General features: G+C 42.7%; 2 protein-coding genes across 2 annotated transcripts in view; both read right to left on the minus strand.

The window, feature by feature from the left end:
* On the minus strand, nucleotides 1–14,864 carry LOC142098151 (serine protease 33-like). Its single transcript, XM_075180699.1, has 6 exons — nucleotides 14,720–14,864; nucleotides 6,129–6,155; nucleotides 5,852–6,014; nucleotides 4,989–5,254; nucleotides 4,414–4,586; nucleotides 1–273 (listed from the first exon to the last, which is right to left on the minus strand). Exons 1-6 carry the CDS (start codon nucleotides 14,862–14,864, stop codon nucleotides 1–3), a joined length of 1,047 nt encoding a protein of 348 aa, XP_075036800.1.
* LOC142097151 (uncharacterized) overlaps nucleotides 14,577–20,806 on the minus strand; it is an 18,495-nt gene continuing 12,265 nt past the window's right edge. The window contains exons 9-10 of the mRNA XM_075178763.1: nucleotides 16,320–16,403; nucleotides 14,577–15,007 (exon numbers count right to left, since the gene is read on the minus strand). Of these exons, the coding sequence (XP_075034864.1) occupies nucleotides 14,925–15,007; nucleotides 16,320–16,403 (167 nt within the window). The 3' untranslated portion in view covers nucleotides 14,577–14,924. The remainder of the gene's footprint in view (nucleotides 15,008–16,319; nucleotides 16,404–20,806) is intronic.

Consider the following 20,806-nt stretch of genomic DNA (forward strand, 5'->3'; position numbering starts at 1 on the left):
CTACTCCAACCTGCTTATAAGAAGAGCCAAGAGGAAGAGGAAAAGGGTGAGGAATGATGAAGGGCCCACTGAGCCGTTGGTGGGGTTAGGAGAGGGGATGTTAGCAGGCGTCTGCTGGGCTTTCACATATTGTTGGATCCAGTCTGAGTATGCCGTGACTCTGGTGTACACGCCTGGACGGTCTGGAATCGCACAGCCGAATCCCCAGCTGACCACTCCAGCTAAGAGCCAAGATCCATCCCATCGACAAGCGAGAGGACCTCCGGAGTCACCCTACGGAGATTCAGAGAACAGCAATGTGACTGACAGCAGATAAACCCAGGCAGGATTGTGTTCCTGTTAATGGTAAGTGGCCATAGAGCTTACTATAAGGGAGGAGCCTGAACTTGGCTACACAATGGTCTGTCATTGTAAAATGTTATATCTCCACTTCCTGCTCTTCTTAAGTTAATGAGTAAAAGTGTATGTGGTTTAGTTAAATCCATAATACATCTTCATTTTTATAGATCACACCTATTGTAATTGTAATTTTTTTTCTGATTGAACTGAAAGGTCTGTAACAGAAAAGGTTAAAATTATTTTCCTGAAACTATATAGATGTTCACAATTCTGCCCCAATCGACATATGCAACTTAATTTTCTTGTTCTTTACCAGACTCCTACTATGATTATCACCACCTCCGTTGTTACCATCTCAAACACGTATTTACAGAACTTATTCTAGAGTGACTTCTTTGCTCTGCCACCATCAACCCGTTACACTATCCCCGACATCTCTGCTCTGCCACCCTCTCCCTCACCCCAATACACTGTCCCCGGCTTCTCTACCACCCTCTCCCTCACTCCATTACACTGTCCCCGGCTTCTCTACCACCCTCTCCCTCACTCCATTACACTGTCCCCGACATCTCTGCTCTGCCACCCTCTCCCTCACCCCAATACACTGTCCCCGGCTTCTCTACCACCCTCTCCCTCACTCCATACACTGTCCCCGGCTCCTCTGCTCTGCCACCCTCTCCCTCACTCCAATACACTATCTCCGGCATCTCTACTCTGTCACTCTCTCCCTCACTCCAATACACTGTCCCCGGCTTCTCTACCACCCTCTCCCTCACTCCATTACACTATCTCCGGCTTCTCTGCTCTGCCACCCTCTCCCTCACCCCAATACACTGTCCCCGGCTTCTCTACCACCCTCTCCCTCACTCCATACACTGTCCCCGGCTCCTCTGCTCTGCCACCCTCTCCCTCACTCCAATACACTATCTCCGGCATCTCTGCTCTGCCACCCTCTCCCTCACCCCAATACACTGTCCCTGGCTTCTCTACCACCCTCTCCCTCACTCCATTACACTATCTCCGGCTTCTCTGCTCTGCCACCCTCTCCCTCACCCCAATACACTGTCCCCGGCTTCTCTACCACCCTCTCCCTCACTCCATTACACTATCTCCGGCTTCTCTGCTCTGCCACCCTCTCCCTCACCCCAATACACTGTCCCCGGCTTCTCTACCACCCTCTCCCTCACTCCATACACTGTCCCCGGCTCCTCTGCTCTGCCACCCTCTCCCTCACTCCAATACACTATCCCCGACATCTCTGCTCTGCCACCCTCTCCCTCACCCCAATACACTGTCCCCGGCTTCTCTACCACCCTCTCCCTCACTCCATACACTGTCCCCGGCTCCTCTGCTCTGCCACCCTCTCCCTCACTCCAATACACTATCTCCGGCATCTCTACTCTGTCACTCTCTCCCTCACCCCAATACACTGTCCCTGGCTTCTCTACCACCCTCTCCCTCACTCCATTACACTATCTCCGGCTTCTCTGCTCTGCCACCCTCTCCCTCACTCCAATACAATGTCCCCGGCTTCTCTACCACCCTCTCCCTCACTCCATACACTGTCCCCGGCTCCTCTGCTCTACCACCCTCTCCCTCACTCCATTACACTATCTCCGGCATCTCTACTCTGTCACTCTCTCCCTCACCCCAATACACTGTCCCTGGCTTCTCTACCACCCTCTCCCTCACTCCATTACACTATCTCCGGCATCTCTACTCTGTCACTCTCTCCCTCACCCCAATACACTGTCCCCGGCTTCTCTACCACCCTCTCCCTCACTCCATACACTGTCCCCGGCTCCTCTGCTCTACCACTCTCTCCCTCACTCCATTACACTATCTCCGGCATCTCTACTCTGTCACTCTCTCCCTCACCCCAATACACTGTCCCTGGCTTCTCTACCACCCTCTCCCTCACTCCATTACACTATCTTCGGCTTCTCTGCTCTGTCACCCTCTCCCTCACTCCAATACACTGTCCCCGGCTTCTCTACCACCCTCTCCCTCACTCCATTACACTGTTTCCGTTTTCTCTGCTCTGCCATCCTCTCCCTCACTCCATTACACTGTCCCCGGCTTCTCTGCTCTGCCACCCTCTCCCTCACTCCATTACACTGTCCCCGGCTTCTCTACCACCCACTCCCTCACTCCATTACACTGTCTCTGGCTTCTCTACTACCCTCTCCCTCACTCCATTACACTGTCCCCGGCTTCTCTACTCTGCCACCCTTTCCCTCACTCCATTACACTGTCCCCGGCTTCTCTGCTCTGCCACCCTCTCCCTCACTCCATTACACTCTCCCCGGCTCCTCTACCACCCTCTCCCTCACTCCATTACACTGTCTCTGGCTTCTCTACCACCCTCTCCCTCACTCTATAACACTGTCCCCGGCTTCTCTACCACCCTCTCCCTCACTCCATTACACTGTCCCCGGTTTCTCTACCACCCTCTCCCTCACTCCATTACACTGTCTCTGGCTTCTCTACTACCCTCTCCCTCACTCTGTTACGCTGTCCCCGGCTTCTCTACCACCCTCACCCTCACTCCATTACACTGTCCCCGGCTTCTCTTCTCTGCCACCCTCTCCCTCACTCCATTACACTGTCCCTGTTTTCTCTGCTCTGCCACCCTCTCCCTCACTCCATTACACTGTCCCTGTTTTCTCTGCTCTTCCACCCTCTCCCTCACTCCATTACACTGTCTCCGGCTTCTCTACCACCCTCTCCCTCACTCCAATACACTGTTCCCGATTTCTTTGCCACCCTCTCCCTCACTCCAATACACTGTCTCCGGCTTCTCTACCACCCTCTCCCTTACTCTATTTCACTGTCTCCGGCTTCTCTACCACCCTCTCCCTCACTCCATTACACTGTCCCAGACTTCTCTACCTCAAACTGGTCACTGTAAAACAATCTATATAGACAGACTAGTCCACCACCCTCTTATTACACCAGTGGCGGACAACAGGTGGCCCACCAACCCTTCTCCTATGGCCCCCAGTTGCCTGCTCCAGATGTACTTCATTCTCTGCATTGTTATCTGCACACTGCAGGGAGGTCATGCAGCTCATCCAGTCTAAAGATGAGGAATTAGTTCAACACAATCAGAGAAGGAGGGGAGAAGATAGTGCAGTGCATGCTGCACCATGTTTTCTCCCTATTTCCTCTGTGGGCTCCAGCTGTGTTGGTAAGTATGGAGAGGTCTGAGCAGCATGAGATGAGGACTAAATGGCATGTTAGGGGCATGGGGGGAAGATTGAGCCTTTGGAGAGTGTTACTTGTGAGGAGTTCTAAGTGGCTGGTAAGGTTGTGCAGGGATGTCCAAATGGCTAGTGAGGGATATGCAGGCAGGTCAGAGTGGCATGTAGGGGAGTTTCAGGGCCTATATAGAATCTGAGGGTGTTTTGGGACAAATGGAGGGATCTAATGGCATGTGTGGCTATTTTGGAGCAGGTGGGATGTGGGTGGATTGTAGGATGAGTGATGTTGCGGAGCTGAAGTTGTTTTGGGGCTGTTTCTATTCTTGAATTTATGGATAATGTGTGTATCATTTGGAGGTTGGTTACCCTTGAAGTATATTGGGTTTCCCACCACTATAGTACACTTCCCGTTCACCATAGTTTCATCCTTCTTAACCCCAGCTAGTATTAGGGCACACGTCCTCCTTTTATTTTAACTTGTTTAGTATGTTTTCCTCTTATAAATCTTTGGAGCTTTATGGATACTGGACTTTAATAATAATAATAATAATAATAATAATAATAATAATAATAATAATAATAATAATAATAATCTATATAAAATCCCTCTTCCCATAGCTTTCCTTGTACTGGAGGTGTTTTAGGTGCCCATTCAGGTTTGAGGCCTTTGAAGTATTTACTGATAATTTTTATGGTGACCCGAGCCCCCTACAGCTGCGAGTAAGATAAAGATGAGCCCTAAAACAATATATCTCAATCATATCTAAGGGCTTTAGTTGTCCTGAAACATGAAGAGTGTCACTTTAGCATATGAATGTGTTTAACTGGCCAGTAATTGTGAAGGACAGTTCAGGTTTTAGTGAGGACTTACCTGACATGCGTCCTGCTGTCCATTGGCGTATCCTGCACAGATCATGTCCCACTGGATAATGGTGGCATTAGCAGCCAGCGTAGGGTTATTAATATGGTACATGGCATCACAGGCTGCACGGTCAATGATAGGAAGCTGAACCATCTGTAGTGTCTGTGGAGATGGCAGACTTACTGCAAGGACACATCGTTTCGGTTAGATCCCAGAAATTCCAGTGGCCCCATCCGCGTCACATACATTTGGCTCCATCTACAAACCTGCTTCTTATAGAAGAATAAGAGGCTACAGCCTCCATTGCAACAAATTAATCCTATAATTAGTGTCCAGGATCTGAGAGGTTTCATGGACATATAGATAAAAATCTCTGGTCAAATAACTAGTATAAACAGTCTCCATTCATTTCACTGTGTTAGTGCATATTATTAAGAATCATTTTTTATAAAATAATGAGTTGTCTTTGTGCTAAAATATCATAATATTTCATGGCGTAAAGCACTTGTCCCATGTCTGCGTCTTCCCCCATTAAATGCATCTGTAGGTAAATAATTATATCTATGAATAGACTTATGTCTTACCTCCTTGTTTGATGGATCCCCAACCAGTCACATAGCAGCTGAGGCCAGCAGGGAACTGGACGTCCTGAGTCGGGATGCAGATAGGCATCACATAATCAGTGAACTGCACAGGATTCTTCAGCTTGACTAGCGCAATATCTCCACTGGACCCTGGTCGATTATACATGGGGTAGACATAGATGGCACTGACAGTGGACATGATCCCAGTGGGTACAGCAAGCTGGTAAGCACCCAAGTTTACTGTGTATTCTGAGGTTGAGAAGGGCCTGATAGGAAGATGAGGAAATCACAGAATGAATTCAGACACGGTCTCAACGTGGATCAAGAAAGGGACCCAAAAGTCTAATTACACAGCTGTAAAATATTTTGGGGTAAATGTATCAAGCTGAGAGTTTTCGAGTGAGTTTGAAAAGTGGAGATATTGCCTATAGCAACCAATCACATTCTAGGTATCATTTTGTAGAATGTATTAAATAAATGATAGCTAGAATCTCATTGGTTTTTCAAACTCGCCGGAAAACTCTCAGCTTGATACATTTACCCCCTTGTGTACATTTAAATAAACTTGTCTATGGAGCAGCCAGAATTGGTCCTGAAATGTGATACTGAATAACATCTATAAGGATGTTATGTCCATCTGCTCCTCAGATATTTCCTGCACCTATTTTAGGCTGGTACTGACTGTAATTACAGTGTACCTTTCACAATTTGGGGCCTGACCCTTCAGCTGGACCATGGAAACATATCAGAATTATAGTTTTTTATACCTTCTCCTTCCTTTTTTTCTGTTCTTTACTTTCCTCCGTCTTCTCTTCATCCCATCTGAAATTATATAATATATACAAGTACGGTAGGTGACTTACCGTGGGAAGCAGTGTGCAGCGCTCAGCACCCACTGGTTGTCAATCATGACTCCCCCACAGATGTGGTATCCATTCTTTCTCAAGCTAATCTGCCAGGGCCACTCTCCTAGCAAAGCGTCCTGTCCTCCAACAATGCGATCGGATATCACTGGTTTTCCACAACCTGTACAGAACCAGCATCTGTCATCACCCACAGTGGATAGAAAGGGGGGCTGGGAAACAGAGGTCTGTTCTATTTCAGGATGGGAGTAATATGGATGGAGGGTGGTGGACTTACCTGTGGAAGTCAATATCTGCTGAAAACCTGAAAGAGAAATAAGTTGTTCAATGTCCGTCCTGTGTAACAAAACATCCTTAAGCTCAGATGTCTGAATCAAGATGTATATCTAATATACAAGAGAGAATGAGAGCGAGAACGAGAGAGGGATAGAGAGAGGGAGAGAGAGATAGAGAAAGAGAGAGGGAGAGAGAGAGAATGAGAGAAAGAGAATGAAAGAAAGAGAGTGATAGAGAGAGAGAGAGAGAGAGAGAGAATGGTAGAAAGAGAGAGAGGAAAGAGGATGAGAGAGATCGAATGAGAGAAAGAAGGATAGAGAGAGAACAGGAAAAATAGAGCGCAAGAGAGAAATTATATATATATATATATATATATATATATATATATATAGAGAGAGAGAGAGAGAGAGAGAGAGAGAGAGAGAGAGAGAGGGGGAGAAAGAAGGAGAGGGATAGAGAGAGAAAGAAAGAAAGAAAGAGAGAGGACAGGAAAAAGAAAGGGAGAGAGAGAACTAGACAGGGATTGAGAGCGAGAGAGAAATTAGAGAGAGAATGAGAGAAAGAGAGCGAGAAGAGAGAGATAGTGAATGAGAGAGAGAGAGGAAATGAGAGAAAGATAGAGAGAGAAGAGAGAGCGAGAATGAGAGAAAGAGAGAGAGAGAGAGAGAGAAAGAGAGGGAGAGAGAGAACAGGAAAAAGAGAGAGGGAAAGAGGGAAAGAGAGAACGAGAGAGAGAATGACAGCGAGAGAGAAATTATATATGTATATATATATATATATATATATGTATATATATATATATATATATATATATATATATAATATAGAGAGAGAGAGAGAGAGAGAGAGAAGGAGAGAGGGACAGAGAGAGGAAGAGAGAGAAAAAATTATACATATACATATATATATATAAATATAGTGTGTGAGAGAGAGAGAGCAAAAGAGAGAACAGGAAAAAGAGAGCGAGAGAGAAATTATATATATATATATATATATATATATATATATATATATAGATAGAGAGAGAGAATGAGAGACAGAGAATGAAAGAAAGAGAGAGGGATAGAGAGAGAATGAGAGAAAGACGGATAAAGAGAGAGAGAGAACAGGAAAAAGAGAGAGCGAGAGAGAAATTATATATATATATATATGAGAAAGAAGGAGAGAGAGAGTGGGGGTAGATAGACATAATTCAAACTCCTGATGCACCAACACTGACATTATAAGTGGGATTAGGCCCCTATAATGGGTGTGAGTTTTACAACCTGTGAGGAGACAGGGGGGTGGCTTTCACTTTGTCTGTACCTCGTTTCTCAGAAAACATGGACTAAAGAAATGTTCCTGAGATCTTCAGGGTGCTCCATTACTTGAAGGCTAAGCTTACCCCAAGTTCTTAAAAGGTGTTATACTGTTTACTAGTGTGGATTTTATATGTTAAAATGTTGAGGTTCCCCGTTAATTGTATTGTTCATTATATATTATTATTATTCTTATTTATTTTATTTAACTGTGTGACAGGATGGACATCCTATGACACCCTGTCTGTTGTGTTGCTGGCGACCGGGAGGGTTTGCCTGGCCACTGTCCCCTTTCTTTCTCCCAAATGCGCCCTCTAACCACAGTAGGAGGGGCTTTTGCTGCTTCCAGGGAGCAGACTAAAGGTAAAAGGCCCTCTCTGGAGCAGACTGGAGGGACATGGCACCCTCTGAAATGTGGAGGGACAGGGCCCCTGTTTGGAGGGGACTGGACAGACATGGCCCCATCTGGAGCGGACTGTATGGGCGGCACCCCTTCTGGAGTGGACTGCAAGGGCAGCGACTCCTCTGGAGCTGGTAAAGTCTCTTGAGCGGAGACAAAGGCTGGCAGCGTGGAACTGAAGACGGAGGCTGGCAGTGTGGAACATGAAACGGAGGCTGGCACCTCGGAACAGGAGATGGAGCACCTCAGAGCAGACTACAGAGGCTGATGACTCAAAACAGGGGGCTGAACTGGCGTCTCGAGACAGACAGCTGGAGCTGGCACCATGAGACATGCTCCTGGAACTGGCTCATCGAGACAGGCAACTGGAGCTGGCACCTGGAGACAGGCAACTGGAGGTGGCGTACTAGGCCTCATCCCAGGGAGCAGAACAGGTTGAACTGTAGTCTACAGAAGTGTACAGGAACCATTCCTATAGAACCTCTTTTACATCTAGGGTACCCAATGGGAGAACACCACAGTAAATGATTAACCCTCTCTATATCTAAATTTCCTAATGAATTGGAGTGAGTAGCCTTAAATCATTATAGTTGCATATATTATAATATTAAAATTAATTGTTTTAACTAAAAATAGTATTACATTTTTAATCTAAAAAGATTCAATTCTAGTGCAATGTACATAAATCAGGTTAATAAAATTATTGGTCCAAATTAATAGGTACACAAATTATTTTGCCAAGTGTATATCTTTAATTATATCAATATTAATTCCTTTGAAAATGTAACTAAATATTTTTAAAAAAATCATTAACATAAACAGACTACAAGTATCAAATTATAATAATACTGTGTGTTTCTATTTTCTTTAAAATTAATGGCCACGTTCCAGAAATGACCACTTTAGTTTGTGTATCGCGGAACTGACATATTGTAAGCCTCAGTTACGCTGCAACAAATAAATAGCATTTGTATTTTCACAATAAATTAAACTTTTAATGTTATATTATTCTCCTGTCACACTAGATTTAAATTTGGAAATTCTAGTTTGTGTAATACTAAGTGTGATATAGAAGTTATTGCTACATCTATAACAACCGAAGGGTATAGGTGGTAACCAATTGTTTTCATTCTCCAGTGTGAGTCAGTACTGGTCTTATTCTTAGTTATTTGAAAAAATATTTTTTAATCGATCCATTTGAATCTTATTCATGTTATATACAAATCTGGTGATAGAACTGATATCCCAACTCCAGATAAAGAAAGTATCATAAAGTACTGGCCATAAATAACTAGTTTTTTGCAAAGGGGCCATTCCAAATGTATCTATTCTTATATAGCCTCATTTATAGCAAAACTTGAGGCAAATCTGGTCCCCATGGCCGTCCCATGAGGTTTGCAAATAATACTTTTGGTTAAGATGTAAAGAAGTATGCTTTAAAATAAAAGCTAAATAATTCCAAAATAAACTCAGTGTCATATCTTTCTGTAGGTGTACAGTTCTAGAACATTACTTGTCAGATAATGAGAACTGTCCCTCTCCCTTTAGAAAACACAGATCTAATCTGGCCATGTTGGCCATATTGGAACAGAAAGAGTTAAGATCAATGGCACAAGATGAACCCATGATTATTAAAGCAGAGAGTAAGGTGGGATTACTATACAAGAAGCCGTTGCTGATTGGCTGATTCAGCTGAAAGTATTTGCATTTAAATTAAGAAAACAATACAAAAGAAAGCAGCATTGTGATCTGATTTAATTACATTTTATATGGTAAATTCAAATGTCTTATTTATAAATAACTGACCATAATCTCTGTTGTGTATATACATTTATAATTAACACTGTCCAGACAATATTCTAGCTTGTATATGTGACACTTCATTACATTATTGTATTGTGTACAACAATAACTACGCTAATGGGGGGAGGGGGGATATACGTACTAGCTACTCCCGACATAAATCTGGTGCAATGCTATTAATGTACAGCTTCATGCATTTGGAGATGCTCTGAGTGCACGGCTGCATGTAAATGCGCTTTTCCATGCGTATATCTTTTACTGCATTTGGTCGAAACTCTTCATGAGCACCATAGTCTCTGAATTATTCTCCTCCCGGTGAGTATCTATCTTGTTTATACACTCAGTATCTCCTTTTATATAGGTTCATGGATTCAAAACATTGCTTTAAACATACATTCCTAATACACCAATGTAACTGTACAAAGATCAAGCTAATTTGGTTTTGAAGTACATCAACTGCTACAACTCTCCTTCTCTTTTACCTGAACCTCATCTCATTGTAACTTGTTCACGTATGTGCAACTATGTTTTCTAAATGCATAAACAGGAATTTGTTATAAGTTGCTATAACAGATGTTGGCTGCTGATCAGTGAAGCATATTGTATTCCCCACTCTCCATCCTCCTAGCTGTCCCTGGGTTTCCTTATGCTGAACTGTCTATGGATAATGGGTGATTTGTTCTGCATTTATCACTTCGGTTCTACGTACCCATTGTTATTATCTGTACATATGTAATCTTGTCATTGTGTTGTATGTTCTAGCCCCTGAGTACAGCGCCTTTTAAATAAAGCATAATAATAGTAATGATAATAGTGGAGGATAAGGATAGTCCCTTACTAGTCAGAAAAGTTTGAGGTGTAGATAGATAGGTTAAAGTTCATGTTTTGGTGGTAATAGCTTTTTCTTTTTGCTCCCTCTTCTTCCTCTTTTTGTAGTTCTTATGTATAATGTTTGATATGGAGTTTGATGACCAGATCTGATCTGACTGGTTACAGATATAATCTCAATTAATCCCTAGTAATGTGCCCGCTCATTGTCCTTATGTTTTATGACATAATCTAACACAGATTTTCATTATTCATATGTAAAAAGTGACACTGAGTCACCTGTAAATTACCCCCAGGAGTGTAGTTACCTGGAGATAAAGCAATGATGGAGGTTATTGCACATAAACCCCCTTTACCATCATTTCACTTCAGATCAGTCCCATTGCAGTCATTGAATGGTAGGGAGTGAGAGGGAAATACTTCCCAGGCAAGGATTTCACATTGGTGGCAGGGAATTACCCCATGATTTTCTAGGTGGTCCCTCTTTCTTTATGAGCCCAGGGTGGTTTCCAATATTGTTAAAATGAACTGAATTACAATAGTTATTGACAAGTTAGAATGCACCTACTTAAGTGTAATCTTATCCAAAGACAGGAGTATTGAGTGTACTCACTTGTGATGAGGAGAACTGTCAGCAACCACAGATAGTGATGTCTCATGGTCTCCGTATTCTTGCAGTATCCAAGCTACACCAGGAAGATCCAAGTGAATGACCCCTCCACAGCTCAGAGAGAGCGGTGGGGAGGAAAGATGTTTGATGGCTAGACACCAGGATGGAAGGACACCACAGAAAGTAATATATTCTGGTACCCAGAGAAGAAATATACTGGAGATATGTACAGATCGATTTCCAATCCACCAGTGTGTTGGTGACAGAGATTGTCACTCAGGTGAGTTAAGGCTTTTAGAATGTGCTACAATGCATAGCTCCTATACATCATGCTTATAGCCTCCTCCCTTCATAAACTCCAAAAGTATCTCCTCCCTGAGTGATTCACCCCCTTCTATAGACCAGGAGGGTACCACTCCCTGACAGAGGGCTTTTTATTTTACCAGATTATCAAACCTGAATGTGGACACATGCAGATGACACCTGTACAGTTCTGTACATACAGCAAGGGGACATATAACTTATTCTGTGTATGGATAGAGGGATCAGTGTAGAACTGCAATGTTATAGTACATCAGTGTCACAGTATAATATATAGTGATGTGAATGCAGCATTGAGACATAGCTGAGCTGTGTATATAGGAACTAGAGCAGGGCTGCTGTATAATTTATCAATACATAAGTGCAACACTATATTATATAGTGATGTGTATACATCAATGGAACATATAGCTTATCCTGTGTATAGATATAGAGGTCAGATGCAGGTAAGACAACTCTCAAAGTGTATGCAGATATATAGCACTTAACGCATTTCTCTGCTGATGGCTAGCTCTAGATTTTTGGGCGGCATTGTCACCCCACTACAGTATTCAGATTTTTGTCCAGATATTATACTATATATCTACAAAGTCAAAGCAGTAGTACACATGGAACATATTGGTACAAAGTAATACAATACAGATTTGTGTTCCCTACAGTGTGGTTTGGGCTACAACGTACTTACTCCAGCACAGATCAATATTAGCAAAAATTCTTACACTAAATACTCCCTTTTCTCTGACTTTAAGCAACATTTACCTGTATCTTTGTGAGATTATCCAGATTATCAACGACACCATTATATTATTATAATGATATTCATTTTTTGGGGTGGTTTGACATACTTCCATTTATGGTTATCAGACAGCAGTTAAAAAATAGCGCAATTTTAAGTATCTACCCCTGTTCAGTAAATGAGTGTAGTGTAACCCCTACCCAGAGATAGCTGTGTGAAGTGTGATGTACAGCTGTAAATCCCTACCTAGAGATAGCTGTGTGAAATGTAATGTCCAGTTATAGATCCTCTCCTAGAGAAAGCTGTGTGTGTAATGTTCAGTTGCAGATTCCTACATAAAGATAGCTGTGATGTCCAGCTGTAGATCCCTATTTAGAGATAGCTGTGTAGTGTAATTTCCAGATTTAGATCCCAAACTAGAGATAGGTGTATGTGTATAATGCCCAGATGTAGATCCCTTCCTAAAGAGAGCTATGCTGTGTAATGTCCAGTTGTAGATCTCTAGAAAGTGATAGCTGTGTAGTGTAATATCCAGTTGCAGATCCCTAACTAGAGATAGCTGTGTAGCATAATGTCCAGTTATAGATATATACCTATAGATAACTTTGTGTGGTGTAAAGTCCCTACCTAGAGTTAGCTGTGTGTGTAATGTTCATTTATAGATCTCAACCTAGACATAGCTGTGTGTAGTGTAATGTCCAGTTATAGAACCCTATCTAGAGATAGCTGTGTGTGTGTTGTCCAGCTGTAGATCCCTACTTAGAGATGACTGTGTATAGTGTAATGTCCAGTTGTAGATCCGTACCTAGAAAGATCTCTGTGTGTAATGTCCCATTGTAGATCCCTACCTAAAGATATATTTGTGTAATTTCAAGTTGAAGTTGAAGATCCCTACTTATAGAGATCTATGTGTAGTGTCCAGCTGTAAATCCCTACCTAGAGAGAGCTGTGTGTGTGTGTAATTGCCAATTCAAGATCCCTATTTATAGAGAGGTATGTGTAGTGTCCAACTGTAGATCCCTATCTGTAGAGAGCTATATGTAGTGTCCAGCTGTAGATCGCCACCTATATAGAGCTATCTGTAATGTCCAGCTGTAGATCCCTACCTATAGAGAGCTATTTGTAGTTTCCAGCTGTAGATCCCTACCTATAGAGAGCTATCTGTAGTGTCCAGCTGTAGATCCCTACCTATAGAGAGCTATATGTAGTGTCCAGTTGTAGTTCCCTACCTATAGAGAGCTATCTGTAGTGTCCAACTGTAGATCCCTATCTGTAGAGAGCTATATGTAGTGTCCAGCTGTAGATCCCTACCTATAGAGAGCTATTTATAGTGTCCAGCTGTAGATCCCTACCTATAGAGAGCTATCTGTAGTGTCCAGCTGTAGATCCCTACCTATAGAGAGCTATATGTAGTGTCCAGTTGTAGATCCCTACCTATAGAGAGCTATGTGTAGTGTCCAGTTGTAGATCCCTACCTATAGAGAGCTATGTTTTGTTTCCAGCAGTAGATCCCTACCTATATAGAGGTGTGTATAGTGTCCAGCTGTAGATCCCTACCTACCTATAGACAGGTATGTATAGATCCCTCCAGTCTGTGCTATGTCAGTGCAGGCTGCCTGTGTAACCGGGAACTAGAGACATTTTCTGCATCTTTAATATTGGACACGTCTCCTATTCTTCTCTCCCCTCCTCAGCCCATCCCTGTGAGTGAGGCATTTTTTATGTTTCTGTAACAAGTTAGGGAGGAGTAGGGATTAGATTGGGGTCAGGCACCTCACACCTGTCCCTAATAGTAAGAGGCAGAGCATGTTACAGCGTGTGAGCTTCACAACATACATAACAATGTCATGTTGTGTATATAGATATAGAGTGTACAGCTGTCAGCGTACATCACTGACATACACATGTGTATATCTATATATATTATATACATATACAACATATACAGCTATCACAACACCTCTTTCTACATGTCCATCAAAGACAGTTTTCTATCCATCACTTGCCCTGGACCATGTGACTTCCTGACTTTATTCCTCTCTATTATGATGACTATGAGCCTATTTATCAATCTGCGGACAAGAGAAGAAGTCTTTACCACAAATTATTAAGAAAATAAATGAGGTTGAGTGACCCTGAGCAGCCCCGGGGTGGTAAGGGTCAGCTCTTTCCCCGAGGCAAATAGAGGATAAAATGGTCTCACTGTAGAATAACGGTTACAAATACGTTCAGTTAAAGCCAATAAATTAAGGTCATCTTAAGTGAATAAAATGATTTACCTGGTAACTAATAAATTACCTCAGAGTAGCGTCAGTGGTTTTATTGTTCATGTTGCGGGATGAACTTAACCGGGTTAGATACAGAAGTCCTCATTTTAGACAATTTTCTTTCCCTATTACCTGACACCTCCGTCTGTTGTCCAGCCCTAAACAGTGTAACTCCGGAACAATGAGCGTAATTAAACTTTTATTCAGTTATTACAGAGCAGTGTATGTCAGAAGGGTACAGACAGGAGTACATGGGGAGTGGGGCTAATGGTAACAATCAGTCTATACAGAGGGCACTGATTACAGAATAAAAGGTTAATATTTCTTACTTTCACTATCATACAGGGTAAAGGCTCTCTGGAACATTATAGGGCTCTGGAACGTGATAGGGGTCTGGAACATGAGGGATCCTCGAAACATGAGGGGTCTCCGGAACATGAGGGGTCTCTGGAGCATGAGAGGCCTCAGGAACATGAGAGGCCTCCAGAACTTGAGAGATCTCCGGAACTTGAGGGATCTCCGGAACTTGAGGGATCAGGACATGAAGAAGACATATACGATGACCAGGAATTGTGTGATGTTTACCAGATTCACGCTGGCTCTGGACAGTAATGACCCTAAAGGTAAAATAAGATGAGTCACCGAGTGGACAGTAACATGAGATTAGAGAGTTTCCAAGAATTATCTTTAGTTCCTACATCCAGTCCAAGGCTGAGCCATGTTTGATATCACACATGTAACATAACCACACTTATTACTCAGATCATACATGCAGTCACAGACTGAGCCATTCTAGTTATTATACCACCATTATAGAGCTTTCAGTCACTGTTAAACATGCAGGAGACATGTAAGGAGATAAATAGCGCATTCATAAGAGAGTACGCGGGGTGCACTCCATACGTACTGCAACGTGTCTTGATTTTGGATGGTTTGCCCAGCGCACATAATGACCCTTTCTCCTATGTGAGCTAGGCATGCACCTAGGTGTGGCCCTCATCAAAGTCCTTTCCCCACACTGAATCCTTCTGGGCTTATACTAAGCATGCGAGTGAGCGGACATGATTATAATCTTTATTGTTATATCGCTGGGTCTCTGATGGAGGAAGTGGCTGACAGCATGGTGGGTAGCCGCCCTCATGCAGATCATATGCCACCTAGATTCCCTTATGTGGAAGGGGGGACCTTCATGAGATTCGGGGATTAGAGAGGGGGTTATCCTGGTTCAGTGGTTGGCTGTAGAGACGTTTTCCTCGACATTAGGAGTCTTCCGATACCTTTAATGGACAGACCAGGAGCGTGTAATTCCCACGTGATAAACACATTGAAACACACAAAAGTAAGATATTAAGTTACAGTGTATCTGAGGCTAAACCAGGCACAATAAGACTGAGGTGGGAAGGACTGAGAAGTGGTTTTATTACACATTAAACCAGGCTTTTTCCACCTGGATCCACAAATGTAGGGGCAGAATGACCTGATGGGGCAGTTCCCAAGATGATGGAGTTATATAGGGGGCAGGATGGGGCATTTCTGCACAATCACGTTCTCAGTACATGTTGGGACTGATTTATCAAGGAAAGTAAGGCTAAAAATTAGTAAATTTTCTCCTGGATAAAACCATGTTACAATACAAGGGGTGCAAATGAGATTATTATTTTGCACATACATTAATTACTGGCTGTTATTTCATGTAACACACAAATACTTGATAGCTTTATTTGTACACTGAAGTATAAAGTTGATCTAGGACATGCTCTACCCCAACTATAAATCTGTCCCCACATTTTTCATTTACCACCCCCTCCAATGCAACATGGTTTTGCCAAGGTGCAAAGTTACTATTTTTTTTTGCTTTCCTTTCCTTAATGAATCAGGCCCAATGTGTTTATTTATTGGTGTCATTTAGACAGGTGTTAGATGACGTACCTTCATTTCCGAGACAGGACCCATAATATGGCTTCAGAGACTCCTGATTTGGCAGTAAGGCCAGGGCGGCTGTGTCATTATACCCTGTAGAGATGAAGTTACACAATCAGTCACAGGGCAGTTTTACTTCTGGTTTTCCCATTGCAGTATCTGCAGTAATGAATTGAAGGTATTTATCTGATTCAGGTAACAGAATGACAGAAGTGGGGGGACAGAGATCATGGGGGGTCGGAGTAACAGGCCCATGTCAGGATGATAATAGCAGAAGAGGGTGAAGAGGAAAATGATCATTATTAATATTATTATTATTATTATTATTTAAATAAAGTATTTTTTCATTTGTGAATACTTTCAAAATATTTTTGTTAGTTTTTAAAAATTTTAAATCTATTTTTCCCCCCGCTGAGTGGAACTGAGCGCTCAAGTTGCGCTGCACATGTGTGACACGGCTGGATGCGTCCCGCGCGCGAGACTGGTCCAGCGAAGAGGTCATTTAACCCTTACCGTGCCAGGCCAGTGCTGTAATCACATGGCCTAGTGTTGTATCTCCTACATGAAGAGTATTGGACCCTAGAGGCAGATATCACATAGATAGACGGTGTTTGTTGTGTCTCCATCTAACCCTACATAATACTTCTCTCTATACAGAGAAGCCAGACATCTGACAACAGACAAGCGGCTGAGGGTGGGGAGAGTGATTGACACCGGGGAACGGAGGAACAGGTCTTTTTTTGTTCCTGGGAATTACATGAGATTAGTGATCTTGTTGTCACACCCAGAGGTGCGTTATAAATCCCTGTCACTATCCAGTGGAAAACGTAACCTTACAGGGAGGGTGGTAGGGACAGTGATTCACCTCCCAGCTGAGGTGGCGGGGTACAAACTCTCAGGAGAGGTGGAAATAAAACATAGCAGGATTAACGATGTGTTACTGAATGATACATTCTAAGGACAGTCCCTATTGCCGGGAGAATCTATATCATAAATATGGGACACGTATTGGAGTATTAGGAACTATCCATGGCCACTGTTTTATATACAGAGGTAGAATATATAGACCCACATGCAGGGCCGGATTTACCACTATGCAACCTAGGCACTTGCCTAGGGCCCAGCGGTCCCCAGAGGGCCCTCCCTGGGCTGGCGGTGAGACCAACCTTTAAAAATGGGCCCCTACTTATGGGACAGTGCTATGTGCTTGCACCCCTGGGCTAAAGTCTGCCAGCCAGGCCCTGAATAAGGCTATATGTTATGCTAAAAACTAGTGCTATGGATTTTTTCATCATTAGTCCATCATCTTCATACAGAGACCCTGATAGGACTAAACGGTCACTTTGCCCAAACGTACATGTGTGTAGGATCCAACTATTCAGCTAAACTTGTATACTAAGGAATTTATATTAGCATTGACAACATTCTTGCACATATGTATCACACTAATAATGCCTATGCCATAAATATGTTTTATTCTGTTGGTACCAGTGACAATTTATTACACTGACACCTCTGCTGAGGTCACAGCTGTGACGCTCTTTATAAATCGTCCCTTCTCTCTGGACTACGACCCTCCCCTAATCCCAGGATGTCTAACATCTCTCTGTCATTGTCACTTCCTCAGGTGACAATAACCCAGCAGCCCACATTTATTGTTCTGTGTGATGAGCTGAGGATTAGTTTTATTATGTATCACTAATATGAGTAAGTGATCACTAGATGCCGCCTTGTTGAGAGCGCAGGTGATTAACTCCTATTGTGGTGTGCTAATGGAAGAAACAATTATAAAATGATGAAACTAGCTGGATAGAGACGGGATCAGTGAGTGACAGAGGAGCGCTTGTGTCATACACAGATCCTAGGTAGTTACAACCACTTGTCTATAAGTGTACAGCAATATGATGATAAATTAGCATCAGGACTGTGTAATGATGGTGTCACTCTCCAGCCATCACGGAGCACGGTGGACTTCTTCCTGGATGTCACGTATGTGTGTATGGCACCATTCATGCCACAAGCATGTTATATAGTAGAAAGAGCATTATACCAAATAATAAGACCTACAACAAAATAACAACTACATAACAGACAGACTTTAACCCATTCCAGCTACAAATCGATAAATAGAAATAATCAGGTCCTATTGATTAGCAAAAAAAATAAGGAAAGTCAAAAACAAAACAGTGATAGGAAATTCTTACCGAGAAACAAGGGCAGATTACAAGTGTTAATGGATAGAAATACGAGTAGGTGCGAGAAGCTGCGACCTGTCGTTCTAAGCTCACATTAACAGCGCAGTTACAAAAACTAATGATAAAACCGATTATCTTCATAGATCACCAAGAATACCGAGTATACAACCAGAATGTCACCTGCAAACCATCTACTGAATATGGTAATATGGCGACTGTGCCGGACAAACACAGCTTAGCAGACTCGTTATATCACACATCATACAACCGACTGGTGAGATTTGTCCCGAATAATAGCCACAACTCTCCCCACTGCACCTCCTATAAAGACCTAGGGCCTAAGTCATTAAGAGAGGAAAGCATAAAAAAGGAGTAACTTTGCACCTGGCCAAAACCATGTTGCATTGGAGGGTAGGTAAATTTAAAACGTGGGGACAGATTTATGTTAGGATAGGGCATGTCCTAGATCAACTTTACATTTCAGTGTAAAAATAAACTATCAAGTATTTGTGTGCTACATGAAAAAACAGCCAGTGTTTAACTAATATGCAAAATAATAAACTAATTTGCACCCCTTACATTGTAACATGGTTTGTCCCAGAGAACATTTACTCTTTGTCTTGCTCTCCCTAAAGACTTAGCCCCCATGTGCGTATCTGTAGGTCTCTGTGTTTTGGTACATACACCTTCTTTGTACTCAGACTGTATAAGAACGCCGTATCTCGCCTCCATCACGCCTCTCCAAGTGCAGTAAGTCTGCATACATGTGTACCCACATTCTGGGCATGGCAGAGTGATTTAATGCAAGACATCCTATGCATAATGGCGGATATCCCCTCTGCACCAGTCCCTATGACACTAGGGGGGCTCTGACCATAAATGTATAGAACATACTTTCCTACTTCCAGTTGGGACCCTCCAGGAGATGCCGGTCAGGGGGCGTGGTGGGAGTGCAATTCTCCCGCATCCTGCCCCCTCTGTAGTCCAGGAGACCTACCTGAAATTTGGAGTGTTGGAAAGCATGGTATAGAATGACATTTCCCCAGGCATCAGGGAAGTAACCAATCTATCCCAGGTCACAATAAGGTTGAGCTCAATATTTTGCACTGAGTGAAGCTGTTTCTAATATGCTGTAAAATGTTTTAACTGAGTGTTTAACTGCAAATAAACTGTTATTTATTTCAAAGTTCTGCAATGTTACAATTGGCTGTAGCCTGTTCTTTATACAGGATAAATGTTCACCTCTATGCTTTCAGGGGAAGCTGAGCAGCTTCAAAGGCCCCCGGGGTGAGCTACATCCTGACATAGGAGAGTTTTTGACAACTAAAGAGACTTTGGACAAACGGGAGGGAGCCATTCACAGCTTGTGATCTACACAAGGAGGCCAGATGCTATATTTTGTATAGGAAAATATATTTCAGTTTTTAAAATACCACTTAAAATCAATAAAAGGAGTCATCAACCACATATTTATAAATAGCATGATGAATGGCAGCCCATACGTCAAATAAAGCATTCTGTCACATAAAGAAATTGAGGGAATGAGTATAAGCTCAACTAATACACTGGACCTAGACCTGTTTGGTATCAATAAATTGGCAAATTCGTAGTGGATCTATTAATAATAAAATTGGGTCCGCGTGATACTCCACAGGAAAGTTAGGTCATATAGTAGAATTGGGTATTAAATCAGGGAACATGCAAATTGTGGTTGTAAACAGTGTCACAGACCACAACCCCCTGGAGGTAGGGTAAGGTGTATGAGTGTCTTTAAAAAGCTGAGACCAGTTACAAGAAATTGTCAGCTCTTGGGGATCAATCTAATTGAAGGACTGTCCATTTCTTCTTCCTGCCCCAGGCATACATATTATCAAACGTAAGTTATGCTCTGTACACTCATTGCATTTGTTTTTAGAACTGTTATGAATTTTATATTTGCATGTCAATTGTTATTTAATTGTTTTTATTACCTGTAAGCATTGTACCTTTTTGTATATTAAATCTAAAACTTAATAACTGCTATCCTTATTTCTCTAAACAAGTTCACCAAACTGCCGTGGACTTGTTAAAACCCTGTGGGAAGCCACAGACTGAGAGTTACATAGTGGCAGGAGCAGGGTTCCCTGCAGCACAGAATATATCAGGATATGAGTGGTGTGTTAGTGAGGACAGGGCTGTATGTGACATAATGTGAGGAGGGGAATGGAGGCAGCAGGAAGCCACTGACTGAGAGTTATATAGTGGAAGGAGCAGGGTCCCCTGCAGCACAGAGTATATCAGGAGATGAGTGATGTGTTAGTG

This window comes from Mixophyes fleayi, chromosome 7 (assembly GCF_038048845.1).
Source record: "Mixophyes fleayi isolate aMixFle1 chromosome 7, aMixFle1.hap1, whole genome shotgun sequence".
Classification (NCBI taxonomy): domain Eukaryota; kingdom Metazoa; phylum Chordata; class Amphibia; order Anura; family Limnodynastidae; genus Mixophyes; species Mixophyes fleayi.

What these genes read in the sequence shown, in the direction of transcription:
- LOC142098151 (XM_075180699.1), bottom strand. Translation starts at nt 14,864, where the DNA reads ATGTTCCTGAGGCCTCTCATGCTCCAGAGACCCCTCATGTTCCGGAGA. An exon ending in TACCCTGTATGATAGTGAAA is followed by an intron (nt 6,156 to 14,719) that starts GTAAGAAATATT and finishes TTTCTCTTTCAG; the next exon opens with GTTTTCAGCAGATATTGACT. An exon ending in GCTGCACACTGCTTCCCACG is followed by an intron (nt 5,255 to 5,851) that starts GTAAGTCACCTA and finishes TCTTCCTATCAG; the next exon opens with GCCCTTCTCAACCTCAGAAT.